Genomic DNA, 15,345 nt, shown 5'->3' on the forward strand with positions numbered 1-15,345 from the left:
CGGCCCCCAAAAGATCTAGCTGCCAAGAACTCGCTCAAAACCAGAAATTTCAGCATGAGAGGAGTTAGAGTCTTCCGAATCCTGTGGCCAGCACAAAGCTTTCAGTCATCTGATGACAAAGGAGATGAGGAATTATGTGTTCCCAACTATCTCATCTTCCAACTGAATTTTATAACTGAGAAATCTTCACCATGCATGGGAATAAAAACAAAACCGAGAGGAAAGTGACAGTGGTAACGACTGAAATCACCATAGAAACCCCCTTATAAACACACACACACACACACACACACACATCTTCCAGGAGGTGTTTTCTCAGAATAACCTCCTGTTAAAAATCAGAAGATAACCCCAAAAGCCTATTTTAAAAGGGCGCTAGAGCGGTGGACTTAAAAGCACCAACGAGAGGAAGGGCATAGCGCTTGTAAGATAAACGGGAAGAACTGGACTCAGTCTCTGACTCCCAGGACACTGCATCCTGTAAAATTTTGCTTGTCTACTAGGCTATCCCAGTGACAGAACTTTTTCATTCTCTCTCATGTTTCCAGAGATAGACCTTCTGGGAAGCTGTTGGCTCTAGAATGCAGTTATTCCGGGGTTTGTTTGACCCCTCTGCCCTGGAGTTTTCTGCTGCTTGGAGGGGACCAGGAGGTCAGCCAGCTGGGCAGAAAGGCACTTTCCTATCTGGCCTCTTCGACCCCTCTGTTGATGAGGAAGGGCCTGAGACATTGTTGTTGCAAGAAACGGAATTTGGAGACAGTCTGGTTCACGGCTGGGCACTGTCAGACAAGCTCCAAGGTTCAGCTGCCTATTACTGCCAGGCGACACCACACACCAGCAGAGCTTGACAGGTTTCCTGGGGAACTGGCAGCGACCTGGGGCCCTCAACACACACACGAGCTGACGGCCAGGGGACTGGCAGTTCCTAGAGATGGAGTGCTTTGGGGCCGTAAAGTGCTTTGGCAGACAGTGAAGGGGGATAGCACGTAGAGCCAGCTGTGACCTTTTAGGGCAGAAACAGTACCCCTTTCTGGGCTCCACCCGGGGGCTGCCAGGCTGGGTAATAATTAAATAAGAGGGATACTCAGCTTACTCCTTGGCCTCACTCTCTGACCTCCCCACCTTGCCTTGGCTTTTACTTTGGGTTGATTGTGAGCTCAAGTAAGGGGTCAGCACTTGGTAGAAGAGGAACCAGAGACTCTGAAGAACCAGATGGGGATATCCACGCATCCAGCCTGCCTTTTTCCTATGCTCCTCCTGAGCCATAGGATTTCAGTCCACTTCCCTTGAGGTAAAGCTGCATGTCCTTGCCCCTCCTGACCCCCTGGTGCCCTGTGCTGCTTACTTATTCCATCTGAGCCACTTCTGCTTCCTGTCCCATCTTCCTGTCTTAATCAGGGAACTTTTATGCCCATTCCAGGGGCCTTCCCCGCCTTGTGGAATGTTCAAGCTGAAATGGAGCTTACAAGTTCTAGTCCAGTGAGTTTCAAGCCTTTTTAAGTCTCAGAATCCTTGGTAAACAAGCCCGAGAAAGGCAGACAGCTCTGGGGAGGTGCACAGCAGGTATGGGCACAAGGGTGGCTTCACAGGAGAGTGTGACTGTCACAAGCCTAGCCTGGCATCCCAGTCAAGCAAGTGCCGTCTCCTCAAAGGTCAGTATGATCACAGAAAGCAGGGAGGCTGCTTGCCCGTAACACAGTCCATTTCAAAGCTGGATGATATTTTCAGCCAGAATGTTCTGTCAGATGCTAAGTCTAACTTCCTGTATGGTTCCTCTGCTGGTTTTAGTTTGACCAGGCCCCCAGAGTTCAGGTGTTGCCGATCTATCATGAACTAGAACCATCCCTTCCCTTGACTGAGCATCTGATCTAGGCCTTATGCTCTACAGACTTTATTTCACCTAATCTTCACAACAATACTGTTCAATTCAGTTCAGTTCAGTCGCTCAGTCGTGTCCGACTCTTTTCGACCCCATGAATCACACAGCACGCCAGGCCTCCCTGTCCATCACCAACTCCTGGAGTTCACTCAAACTCATGTCCATCGAGTCGGTGATGCCATCCACCCATCTCATCCTCTGGCGTCCCCTTCTCCTCCTGCCCCCAATCCCTCCCAGCATCAGAGTCTTTTCCAATGAGTCAACTTTTCACGTGAGGTGGCCAAAGTATTAGAGTTTCAGCTTCAACATCATTTCTTCCAAAGAAATCCCAGGGCTGATCTCCTTCAGAATGGACTGGTTGGATCTCCTTGCAGTCCAAGGGACTCTCAAGAGTCTTCTCCAACACCACAGTTCAAAAGCATCAATTCTTCGGCGCTCAGCTGTCTTCACAGTCCAACTCTCACATCCATACATGACCACTGGAAAAACCATAGCCTTGACTAGACGGACCTTTGTTGGCAAAGTAATATCTCTGCTTTTCAATATGTTGTCTAGGTTGGTCATAACTTTCCTTCCAAAGAGTAAGCATCTTTTAATTTCATGGCTGCAATCACCATCTGCAGTGATTTTGGAGCCCAGAAAAATAAAGTCTGACACTGTTTCCACTGTTTCCCCATCTATTTCCCATGAAGTGATGGGACCAGATGCCATAATCTTCGTTTTCTGAATGTTGAGCTTTAAGCCAACTTTTTCACTCCTCTTTAGTGACCTATTTTTTGAATAGTGACATGGAAGCACAAAGAGGTTTAATGGTAAAGAATCTTCCTGCAGTGCAGGAGAGCTGGGTTTGATCCCTGGGTCAGGAAGATCCCCTGGAGAAGAAAATGGCAACCCACTTCAGTATTCTTGCCTGGAGAATTCCATGGACAGAGGAGCCTGGCAGGCTACCATCCATTGGGTCACAAAGAGTTAGATACAGTGGAGCGACTCACTTTCACTTTCCACGGTCATACACCCGATACAGGAGGAAGGCAGATTTGAACACGGGCTACCTGACACTACAGTGTGTGTCCTCTTGGATATGCTGCTCTGGCTCTCTGAAAAGGCAGAGGACAGAACTGGGCACAGATGCAGGGAGCCTGCTGTCTTTACAGCCCTGTCTCCTGCCCTCCCAGGACTTCACATCTGTGGGTAAACAATTAAACCAGCAGAGTTCTGCTTTCCCGAATCTTGAAACTTAGAGATCACAGATTAATCTCCCTGTTACTGAGAAGGAACACGGAGTCCCAGAGGCGTGGGGACTTGCCCCAGGTCCCCAAGGTAGATGGAGCCAGAACCAACACCCGCCTCTCCTGCCTCATTCTTCAACCATCAGCCCCCACCCTCAGTGGGCATCCAGTGAAGGACAGGCTTTCACAGAAGCAGAAGCCCGACTCCGAGGGCTGGCAAGGTGCTGTGGTTTCATCACTCACCATTCGATGAATGTACTTAGTATGTAAGCCATGTTCATCCTCGTCCAGCTGCGACTCAGCGCCTTCCACATCCTGTTTGTATTTGGGGCTGATTGCTACGATTATCATCACTGTCTTCTGTTAATGAGAGGGAGAAAGCATGTTTATGGAAGTGTGGCGTGTGGTCCATTTGGGGAAGGCAGGCTGGAAACCGGCCAGCAAGACTGTGAGCATCTTCTGATATACTGCAGGGTGGAGGGCCGGCCCCCATCCACAGAAAATGACAGGTGAGGCCCCAACCCAGGCAGACTCCTGGCTCCCCGCCCGCTTTCCCCCTCCCCACCGCCCTGTCTCCCACCCCAGCTCCCTTCAAACACAAGAGCCTCTCCTAAATGGACGCGGTTCTGCCCACCATCTTCCACAACCATCACTAATAAAGGTCTAATGAAACCCGGAATGACTAAGTAACTCTGCGTTGTGGCAGAGAGGCTCTGCCTCCCTCCGGCAGCGGGATCTAAGCTGTCAGTTACTGCACCCTTGACTGCCCTGCTTGCCGCTGACGTTTAGCCCAGTCGGGAGGAGCAGACCCTTCAGCACAAAGCAAACATCAGGCTGCAGACAAAAGGAAAAGCCTCAAAACCCCAGCCAGCTCAGACTCCGTCCCCCACCGGCTGACGCGGACAGGCTGGCGGCAATCAATTTCTATCTTGTTAAAGCACAACGTGTCCCAGTGGCCGGTATAGATTCTGTCCGTGAAAAACAAATCACAAGGCTGTGAGGGGGCGTCTGGGGTGGGGGGTGGGCAGCGTGCTGCCCTGCCTGTGAGGCTGCCCAGGAAGCCTCTTCAGTCTGATCCTGCAGAACACTTGGTGCTGGCCTCAGATTAAATTGAATTCTGCTGCTCCCTCCCTACTCCCCGCCTTCATTTCCTCCTTTCCTATTCTGGTCAAAAAATTGTTTGCTCTGATTATTATCAACCACCTGTGTCTGGTTCGACAGTTATTTCCTGCCTGTGCATGTCCAGGAGGATGACCCCATCCTTCCTTTCCAGGTCTTTGCACGGCTGCCAACAAGGGAAACTTTGTTGGGACTTGGTCAGCTTTGGCCGTGGTGGGTATGCCAGTGCTTCTTTCATAAAATAACTCCACGAGCTAATTGTTTTTCTCACCAGCAAACAAGCTCAGAATTTTGGAATGTACTTACATCCCTAAGGTAGCGTTCCATCCACTTAATGATATCAATGCCTCGGATTCTATCTTCAAATATGTCAATCTACAAGAAAAAAAAGATGTGGAAAGTGGCTCTTAATGAGAAGCTCTGTCTAGATGCAAAGCAAGAGAAAGCACAAGAGGCTGTATACATTTAAGGCTGAAAAAGTCACTAATGTGTTTTTGCAAAGAAGAGCCTGAAAGTCTAAAAATCAAGATGTAATTTTCTTAAAATGTCTCCTATTTCAAGATTAGTAGGCATTTGAGTATTTAATATTAGTAATTATGTTTTAAAAATTTGAGAGACATAGTAGACCATCAAGTTGGATGTAAGCCAGCAACATATGCATTATATATATACACAAAACATATGCACATATATATGTGTGTGTGTGTATATATATATATATCTGTAATTTGAAGGCAAACATGATTCTGGAGGATTTTAATGGATGTGTTGTATGCAAGTACTGAGATAAAATATGGCACTTTGCTTGCATTAGCCAGGTCATTATTATGGTTATTATATCCAGTTTTGACCTATATATTTAAAAAGGATTGTGTGAAACTTGAAGCAAATCCAAGAAACAGTCACAAAAACAACTACTGAGATAGTGGGGGAAAGGTTTATGATGAAAGTTGGGAAGTAGAACTCTTGGGCCTTGAAAAGACTGGTATTAAATATCAAATTTTTGAAGGGGAGAAAAACCAGTTATTTTCCATTTTACAGAAGCCCAAACAAGACCTTTCTTGGGCTCAGGCTTGTCCTGCAGCCAGAGAGGAGTGTGTGTCTGCACAAGGTGCTCTTGATTGGAAGAGGGATTATGTACAGGGATGGGTGATGCAGGGAGAGAGTCCTTGAAGAGGGGTGATTTGATTCAGCCCCACTGCTCCCACGTCAATTGTCCTCAGTGTCATGCTGCCGTTTAGGGCCAGTCAAGTTCCAGCCATTCAGCAAGCTTTCCATGCGTCCATGATCCAGTGTCACCTCTTTTCCCCACACATGTCCTATCTATTCTACTCTCCACATTTGCGCTCCCTGCGCCATAAAAGCACAGTGCAAGCCCCCCTGCTCTGTGAATCCTCCCCACACACTGCCTTTCTCCTCCTCCCCTTAATGAACTCTACCCCACTGTGACTACTGATGGTACTGGACAATGAACACATTATTAGGGCATTCTTTCATTTACTGAATGTCTCATGGATGCCTGGCTTATCTCCTGAGCCAGGTTCTAAGCTTCCTATGGAACAAGATCCTGCTCTACACAAAACTCAGATACATACAGTATAGAATATGAGTTCAGAATATGTATTTTTAAACTGATGGAACATAAAAGATGGAATGGCTTTCCTTTTGGTTTGGATGATTCCTGCTTTAAAATGTTCAATGGCCAATGACTACATTAGGTAACCTTGAGAGAGGCTTTGCAGTTCTCTGAGACTGCATCAGTTATCCATTTCTGTTTCACGAGAGAGAAGCAATGTATGTCAGGGCTGACAAGAGACGGGCAGCATGGCTTTCCTCTTTCCACTTGGAAGACTTTGAAAATGTTCCCGAAGTTCTCTAAGTCTTACTATTTTCATTTGTAGTATGTGGTTAATAAATCTACTTCCTAGAGTGCTTGTGAGGATTATAATGAGTTAGAGTGGAAAAGGCATATCATAATGCCAGGCATAAATAAGTCCTCAATAAATGGTCATTCTTATTATTATCCCAGCACCTCAATTCTTCCTTGCTATGGAGGTAGACATTCTGGAAGGAACAATGTGCTGGAGGTCTTCCACTGGTCTCTCCAGACATCTACTAAAATATACAGCTTCTGTCAGGCCAACTTTTCCACCCAGCTACTGTTATGAGCTGAATTGTGTCCCTCCAAATTCATTTTTTTTTAATTTTATTTTATTTTTAAACTTTACATAATTGTATTAGTTTTGCCAAATATCAAAATGAATCCGCCACAGGTATACATGTGTTCCCCATCCTGAACCCTCCTCCCTCCTCCCTCCCCATTCCATCCCTCTGGGTCGTCCCAGTGCACCAGCCCCAAGCATCCAGTATCGTGCATCGAACCTGGACTGGCAACTCGTTTCATACATGATATTTTACATGTTTCAATGCCATTCTCCCAAATCTTCCCACCCTCTCCCTCTCTCACAGAGTCCATAAGACTGTTCTATAGATCAGTGTCTCTTTTGCTGTCTCGTACACAGGGTTATTGTTACCATCTTTCTAAATTCCATATATATGCGTTAGTATACTGTATTGGTGTTTTTCTTTCTGGCTTACTTCACTCTGTATAATAGGCTCCAGTTTCATCCACCTCATTAGAACTGATTCAAATGTATTCTTTTTAATGGCTGAGTAATACTCCATTGTGTATATGTACCACAGCTTTCTTATCCATTCGTCTGCTGATGGACATCTAGGTTGCTTCCATGTCCTGGCTATTATAAACAGTGCTGCGATGAACATTGGGGTACACGTGTCTCTTTCCCTTCTGGTTTCCTCAGTGTGTATGCCCAGCAGTGGGATTGCTGGATCATAAGGCAGTTCTATTTCCATTTTTTTAAGGAATCTCCACACTGTTCTCCATAGTGGCTGTACTAGTTTGCATTCCCACCAACAGTGTAAGAGGGTTCCCTTTTCTCCACACCCTCTCCAGCATTTATTACTTGTAGACTTTTGGATCGCAGCCATTCTGACTGGTGTGAAATGGTACCTCATAGTGGTTTTGATTTGCATTTCTCTGATAATGAGTGATGTTGAGCATCTTTTCATGTGTTTGTTAGCCATCTGTATGTCTTCTTTGGAGAAATGTCTATTTAGTTCTTTGGCCCATTTTTTGATTGGGTCATTTATTCAATATATGTCTTAACCCCTTGTGTCCCAGACTATGACTGTATTTGGATACAGGGCTTTTAAAAGGTGACTAAAGTAAAAGGGGTCTCGTAGGTGGGCCCTGATGCAGTATGACTGGTGTCCTTATAAGAGGAGACTATAACAAAAGACCAGAGGAAAGACCAGGGGAAGATAGAGGGAGAAGACGGTCCTCTACAAGACAAGGAAGAGATTTCAGAATGAAACCAACCCTGCTGAAACCTTGATCTTCTACTATGAGCCTCCACGACTGAGGAAATAAAGGACAGTTTAGGCTCCCTAATGGCACCCCACTCCACTACTCTTGCCTGGAAAATCCCATGGACGGAGGAGCCTGGAAGGCTGCAGTCCATGGGGTCGCTGAGGGTCGGACACGACTGAGCGACTTCACTTTCACTTTTCACTTTCATGCATTGGAGAAGGAAATGGCAACCCACTCCAGTGATCTTGCCTGGAGAATCCCAGGGACGGGGGAGCCTGGGGGCTGCCGTCTATGGGGTCGCCCAGAGTCAGACGCGACTGAAGTGACTTAGCAGCAGCAGCAGCAGCAGCCTGTGGTACTCTGTGGCAGACCTGGCAAACCAATATAGTGCCCCCTTTAGGTTGTAGGAGTCACTGGTCCCTTGCCTTTTTAGGCCTCAGGGTAGTAGACTCTCCTTGCTTTTGCTAGTCCTGGGATATTGCACTATTCATTCTCTATGGGTTTTCTACGACTCACCTAGAACTTTGAAAATGATCCATTTATTAAATTACCCATTAAATTAATTTTTATCCACTAAGGGGATCTTGATGTATTGATACAATAACTTAGCAGGATGAGGCTCTGGGATTTTACCACAAGCTTTAAGGACTTCCCTGGTAGCTCGGATGGTAAAGAATCCACCTGCAATGCAGGAGACCTAGGTTCGATCCCTGGATTGGGAAGATGCCCTGGAGAAGGAAATGGCAACCCACTCCAGTATTCTTGCCTGGAAAATTCCATTCCCAGAGGACTTTGGTGGGTTATAGTTCACAGGGTCACAAAGAGTCCGACATGATTGAACAACTCACACTTTCACTTTTCACTTCATAATGATGAGGATTAGGGTTTAGGGGCAAATTTAAATTGGGCCTAAGCAGCTCCTAATTGTTAAGGTCACAAAAACCTGTCCTCTTCTCCGGGGCAATCAGTATGCATATGTGGAAAGGACTAAAAGTAAGATCTTTTCTACAATGTTGGCCTTATGTCCTATAATTTGATTTTATATGAGTTGCCCCAGTGTTTCTTGTCCCAGAAACGAGAAATTGAAATGCTGATCTGTATATATTCATATATCTATATAGTCATGAAGTCGGGGTATAGAGTGTATACTTGTAAAAATTTTCATATACTTCATTAAAAATAATTACAGACTAAAGAAATATTTGAATAAAACTCCTGTTAGAAATGCCAAATAATCCTTAAAATGGACATTTAGTTACTAAGTATTCTTTCTTTATTCTTCAACATTTGTATTCATAGATATTTCCCTTAATTTTTCACTACTCTTTAGGATCCACTGTCACTAAATAGCCAGAGGAGGCCTCGGGGAAGGAAGAGAAGTGATATCAGTGTTTGAGGAAAGCCAGTCCTCCGAGTAGCCTCATGTGGTATTCTATTTATCCTAAGGAAGACTTACATGGGTGTAAACTGTGCTTTTCCAAGGCACTGCAGGGCACTTGAAGAGTGTGTGCTTCCTGAAATTTCTTGGCCTAAGATCACAGTGGACTGCAGGCCTGGGGTGTCTACCTTCCTGAACTAGCCTAGACCAACTGAGAACCCGGCCCTGGGTCGCAGAACCTGGCTCCCTGTTCAGAACTGTCGGTGCTGTGGCAGCAAAGTGTGGACTGCCAGCTGTGCACAGCGGGGTGGGGGGCCCCAGGCTGCCGGGCTTCCACCTCAAACCATGCAACCCAGTGCAGAATGAAAGGATCTTGTCAAATGAGCAGGTGACCTGGTGAGCCTCCTGCACCACAAGAAGCACAACCAAAGTGGGCATGATTGGTGAGGAAGGGCAAAGGTGCCAAGTGCAGTGAGAGCCTGGCTTTCCTCTAGGCTGAGCACCAGCTGCATGCATGCTGGGCGTTAACACCGTGCTAGCTGTTCAGAGGCACTTGTTTGTTGCTGCTGCTTAGTTGCTTCTGTTGTGTCTGACTCCGTGTGACCCCATGGACTGTAGCCCACCAGGCTCCTCTGTCCATGGGATTCTCCAGGCAAGAATACTGGAGTGGGTTGCCATGCCCTCCTCCGGGGGATCTTCCCAACCCAGGGATTGAACCCTGGCCTCCTGCATTGCAGGCAGATTCTTTGCTGTCTGAGCCACCAGGGAAGTCCTCAGAGGCACTTGGGGTCACTCAAAAGGCATGCAGGAAAAACATGTTGGAGAGTTTGGATAGTTTGAATTCTAGAAAACAATTACCTAAACCCATAAGCATTTAGGTCATGATCACATAAATCAAATAATAGAGTTTAAGCCATCAACAACTTTGGACATGTTTCTCTTGTTTTTTTTGTTTTCATTATACTCACTTTAATTGTTTAGTCTTCTCTTTGGATAAAATACTTACCGCAGTTTGGAAGCCGTTTACCAACAAAAAGTTCACGAATTTTACCACCTCCATGGCTGTGTCCATAGAATAAGTGATAAAGACTTTCCCTAAAGAGAGATTTTTGTCAATTATTAGAAACTAGTCAAATCATTCCACTCTAAACAACACTTGCAAATTGCATGCAGTGTCTTTCGGCCTTCTAGAACAGTGAAGGGACTCCTCAAAATGAGGGGGCGGTCTCAGGGCTTATGTCTGCAGCAGGGTGAACTGTCCTCAGACATAGATCTGCAGGCCCAAAGGGGCAGGGGGTCCGTCCCAGGGTGTGCAGACTGCTCAGAGTGCATCAGAGAGAGTGCTGGCAGGCTGAGAGAAGCAGAGGAGGTCTTCTGAAAAACCACATGATGCATTAACAACAACAAAAAAAATCCACCATCCAGAATCTGCGGGGCCTTAAGGTTAGGCCACCCCGGGTATATGAGACGCGCCTGGCACTGTGCCCAAGAAAATACTCTCACAGCAGGCCTGGAAGTTGAGCCCTGCTAAGAGGCCACCCAGCCGTGTCCTCTTTTGATCTCATGATGTGATGCTCTCTGCTACCCTGAACTTGATGAGAGCAAGTGAGGGGAGGGAGAAAGTGGTTCTCCACCACCTTCTTCCCCTCACTACTTATTGACTGGGGACTGGCAAGGAAGTTAGAGTAGACTAAAGGGCAGCTCAGAAATGTTATTAAGAATTTCAGTAGCTTGAAGCAGAGACCCTGCCTCTGGGCAGTCCAGCATCACTGACTCCCTTACTTGTCCGTGAGTGAGTCTAGAGCAGCAGATGGCATTGTGCCCACAAGCTTAACCCAGTCAGGATAAGAACCAGTGTTCTCCCAGGCTAATGTCTTGGGTAAATTATCTGGCTAGCGTGTTAACGTAGTAGATGAATAATCTCTGTCTGTTGGCATTTAGTCTGAAATCAACAGGCTACATCTCAGGAAGCTCTGGGGCAGAGGGTGGAGAAGACAGTGGGGGCGGGGTTGGAGGGAACCCACTTTCTACGCTTGAAAGTGTTAGTTGCTCAGTCGTGTCCAACTCTTTGCAACCCCATGCACTGTAGCACACCAGGCTCCTGTACTCATGGAATTCTCCAGGTAAGAATACTGGAGTGAGTAGCCATTCCGTCCTCCAGGGGACCTAGGCTCTTGTTTTTGAAGCACCTCTCTCAAATGAGAGGATGTTCAGTGGTCATATTGACTCATTTAAGCAGCCAGGCATATTGATGGCACTCAATATATTTTCTTCTCGACACATAATATTCAACCAATTCCTCTGTAAGAATTTTAGGACTCCCTTTATAGGTTATGGTAAAATTAATATGCTCTATACACTGATATCCAGACTATATCCCAACATTATCTGTTCTCCAGAAATGCTCAAAATTTAAATGTATAAGATTTTAAGATTAAAACAAAAATTTTTAAATAAAAAACAGTTGTCATAGAAATCTTTCAGAGCCTTAAATGACTAAAGAATATTGATTCCCCAGTTGGAATTAACAAATGCAAAGGGCTTAATTTTAAGTTTAGTTCAAAGCAGTACCTAGATTTGGAAAGGGCTTATTAGAATTATGGCAAGCACAACAGAATATAACAATTTCATAAGGGGTGACTGTTTTCTTAAGATTTCTGGAACTTACAGTCCTGACTGACCTTCATATGAGAACATTTTGGTGATATTTCAACATTTCTGGTTCTGGCTGCAAAATGTGGAAAAAGCATCATCACCTGACACTTAGTCGAATGTTTCTTTAAATAAAAGGCTTAGTTTGCATTTGGTTGTACAGCAGCATGGAGAATGTGAGACTGGTTTTTCCAAACACGATTGCTCATTCCTACAGGAAATGACCTCGTTCTTGAAGGCTGCTGCTAATTTATGGTGAGACACTAGGTCCCTGGCCAATACCACATGGACATCCAATCAATTTATCCAGGGACAAGTCCACTCAAGAGAATCATTTAGAAGAGGGAGAAAGCATGGGGGTTATTTGTTGTTGCAGTACAGTTGTAGAAAATCAAGTGGTAAGCACTTTGGGAGTATTGCAGGTGGTGTCAAAATCACTACAAACACTCACACAAAATCCTGGTTAGTTTTTAAACAAAAAGCAAAAAAGGATATTTCATTTCACTGTGTAGTATGTGAGAAATATCCAAGATTAGAGATGAAGAATCATCAAGTACTCTCAAAGTGTAAGACGTGACCAAGAAGAAGGAAAAAACAACATTGCAAACAACTTACGCAATTCTTCTGGCAAATTGCTTGTTTTCAGAGTTCCTCTGGCTAGAGGGTGACTCGGGGGTCTAGGGACAGCAACTGGTGATGGAGCCTGGGGATCCTGTGGCCTCAACTCGGCAGGACACTCCAAGGACCCCTCAAGAGCACCACCTCTATTAGGTGGCTGGTTATACAGCTGGTCCCTGGAAAGGAATACATTCACAGTAAATGTTCATGTTGCATAAAGGCAAACATAGAGGGACAGAAAGCCTTTAATGACTGTGGGTAATACCAGTGAGCTATCTTTCTTCTGCCTCCATTTCTTTTCTGAGCCAGAAGGACAAAGGTTTGGTGTTTCGTTTTGTTTTGTTTTTTTTTTCCGCAGAGTTTTTGTCAATAAGCAGTTCAGCCAGCTGGCATTTGTAAGGGCCTGTGCTTGGGGTCAAAGAGGGAAGCAGGATTTGATTTCTGAATTTAAGGACTGTATAATGGGGAAGATAATTCTTATGTTCAGATCAGACAAGACCACCAACAAAACAAAGTAATATAATGGGTGACATAGAAGGTTTGATGTTTAGGCATTCAGATAAAACGACAGAACTTTAAGCTCATAATAGATAACATTTAGGCTTCCCTGGTGGCTCCGACAATAAAGAATTTGCTTGCAATGTAGGAGGTACGGGTTCACTCCCTGGGTCTGGAAGATCCCCTGGAGAAGGGAATGGCTACCCATTTCAATAATCTTGCCCAGAGAATTCCATGAACAGAAGAGCCTGGTGGGCTATATAGTCCATGGGGTCGCAAAGAGTCACAACTAACACAACAACAACAGATAACATTTATTTATGTTTTAAAAGATAGAAAAGACCATGTAGGTTTAAAAGTATCTATGTTGTGGGGTCTCTTTGCTGGCCCAGTGGTTAAGACTCCGTGCTTCCACTCTATGGGGCACAGATTTGATCCCTGGTCCAGGAGCTAAAATTCCTCATGCTGCATGGCACAGCCAAAAAAAAAAAAAAAAAGTATCTATGCTGCTAATATTTCACAAATGAACATCCAATTTTGAAGATCGACTAAAGACATGTCTACCACATTATCATATGGCATCTCTATTATTATTTTGGTCACCAGTATTCCTATGAACAGTTTCCTATGAACAGTCTGCTGAGAAGAAAGATCAGGTGCACTTGTGTGAGATTTGGAAGGTAGAAGGACATGTAAGCCATGCTTCTGCCACTTCTGTGGTTTCTGTTGCTAACTGCTGTCATGGGGTGCTGAGGAGGCCTCCCAGTGTTCCGGTACAGCTTCAAGGGAAGGGCATGGGCATCGGTATTTTGCCAGTGCAGTTCTGGTAGGCACGGAATGTTTCCAATAGCTGCAGTGGCCGTTTCCTGATTCTGGTTGGTGCTGGCAGCGTGGCCTAGATTGGAGAGCCCTGTGGTGGCTTTCTGGCCCTCTGCCTCTCTGACCAGGCCAGAGGAAGCAGCCCCTCTGTTCCCCAGTTCTGTGATATTGCCCGGGGACCATTCCTGGAAGCCCAACCTAAAACCTCCAGCCTCCAATGTCATAAGCACCCAATTCCTTATATTAAATCCCTTCTGTTTACAACAGCTAGAGTTGTTTCTGTTTTCTGTAACTGAATTCTAACTGCTAGGGGGACTAAAACTGTATCTATAATATTTTATTTCTTCAAAAAAATATGAAGTAAATGTGGCATTGTTAACATTTAAAAAAATCTAGGTAGCGGGAACAGGAATGTTACTTGTTATGTGTTTGCAATTGTTTTATATTATAAATTTTAAAAAAAGTTTTGAATGTAATATCTATGTGTATAGGCCTAGTTTTAGTGGATTATTGCTTCTGCTTTCATATTTTTACCCAAAAGAGTAATCAAAAAATTCTGAAAGTCCTATGTAACAAGATTTAAAATTATACAAAATCTCAACTATGCTATAATATATTTCTAATTGTGGTGTTTGAGGAAGTTATTTTTATTTTATATTATTATAGAAAAAATTTCTACACAATATGCCTTCATCTAATGGGGATCCAATTCCATATTCTTTTTGCATTAGTGCCTTTGTACCCAAAGTTAGTTGTTTACAAAAGATGATTGCTCATTTGACAAAGCTTCCCAGGTGGCGCTAGTGGTAAAGAACGCGCCTGCAAAGGCAAGAGACCTAAGAGACGCTGGAGAAGGGCATGGTAACCCACTCCAGTATTCTTGCCTGGAGAATCCCATAGACAGAGGAGCCTGGAGGGCTATAGTCCATAGGGTCAAAAAGAGTCAGACACGACTGAAGTGACTTCATGCATGCATACTCATTTGACAAAAAAATCTTAAGGCCTTGATACTATTAAAGAAAACTTTCATATATAAACAATATAATGGAGAGTAATGACAGAGTAATCTTTCTGTATTAAGGTTCTCCTTCCAAAGATCAGTAAGAAGAGAATTAATCTCATTACCTGAACTTACTTTTCATTATTTTAAAATGATAAATCCTTGGAGACCATAGTAGGCTTTAATTGATGTTATAAAAGCAATTGCTCTGTACTATTTTACAATAAATAAATCCAAAATTATTTCAAAATAAAAGTTCATTTAAAAAATTACTATTGCTTCTCCTATTCAACACTACACATAGAGATGATGCTTAAATTTTGTTTTCTTGGAATTTTAGATTGCTTTCTGCAAGAGTGCTGATCTGACTATAAAATCATTACTTAATTCCATTACTTAAATTCCATTGTATTTTGTTTGTAAAAAAAAAAATAAGGCATCTGTCTGCAAAGGAAATCTGAGGGTTGTTGACTTTTGAGTGAAGAGGAAAGGCACCTTATTTGCCATTGTAAATAGAGTAGGCCTTTTTTTCAATACACTTTTTGAGCTGATTACCTATTTCTCCATTTCCAAAAAAAAATTGCTTCAATAAGAGGTTCATATCTCATTCCGTTCTCAAAATGGAATATAGATTTACTTTGAATGATAGATAAAAGTTGTGCTTGAGCAAGAGCAAATGTTTTATCTACTCTCTTTCCAATTTTGTCATAAATTAGGAAGCTCCATTTACATGAGTTTTCCCTGTATATTTTAGATCTATAA

General features: G+C 44.1%; 1 protein-coding gene across 5 annotated transcripts in view; it reads right to left on the reverse strand.

The window, feature by feature from the left end:
* TRAF3IP2 (TRAF3 interacting protein 2) overlaps nt 1–15,345 on the reverse strand; it is a 46,110-nt gene that overhangs the window by 3,978 nt on the left and 26,787 nt on the right. For 3 of the 5 annotated variants that reach the window (XM_044924410.2, XM_006070077.4, XM_006070076.4), the window contains exons 4-7: nt 12,264–12,442; nt 10,003–10,091; nt 4,534–4,602; nt 3,352–3,468 (exon numbers count right to left, since the gene is read on the reverse strand). In XM_044924410.2, coding sequence (XP_044780345.1) covers nt 3,352–3,468; nt 4,534–4,602; nt 10,003–10,091; nt 12,264–12,442 — 454 coding nt within the window. Of the gene's footprint in view, nt 1–3,351; nt 3,469–3,875; nt 4,481–4,533; nt 4,603–10,002; nt 10,092–12,263; nt 12,443–15,345 lie in introns of those variants that run through there. The other 2 variants (XM_006070078.4, XM_006070079.4) reach the window with 2 other exon arrangements.

The sequence above is a fragment of the Bubalus bubalis genome, chromosome 10 (genome assembly GCF_019923935.1).
Source record: "Bubalus bubalis isolate 160015118507 breed Murrah chromosome 10, NDDB_SH_1, whole genome shotgun sequence".
Lineage (NCBI taxonomy): Eukaryota > Metazoa > Chordata > Mammalia > Artiodactyla > Bovidae > Bubalus > Bubalus bubalis.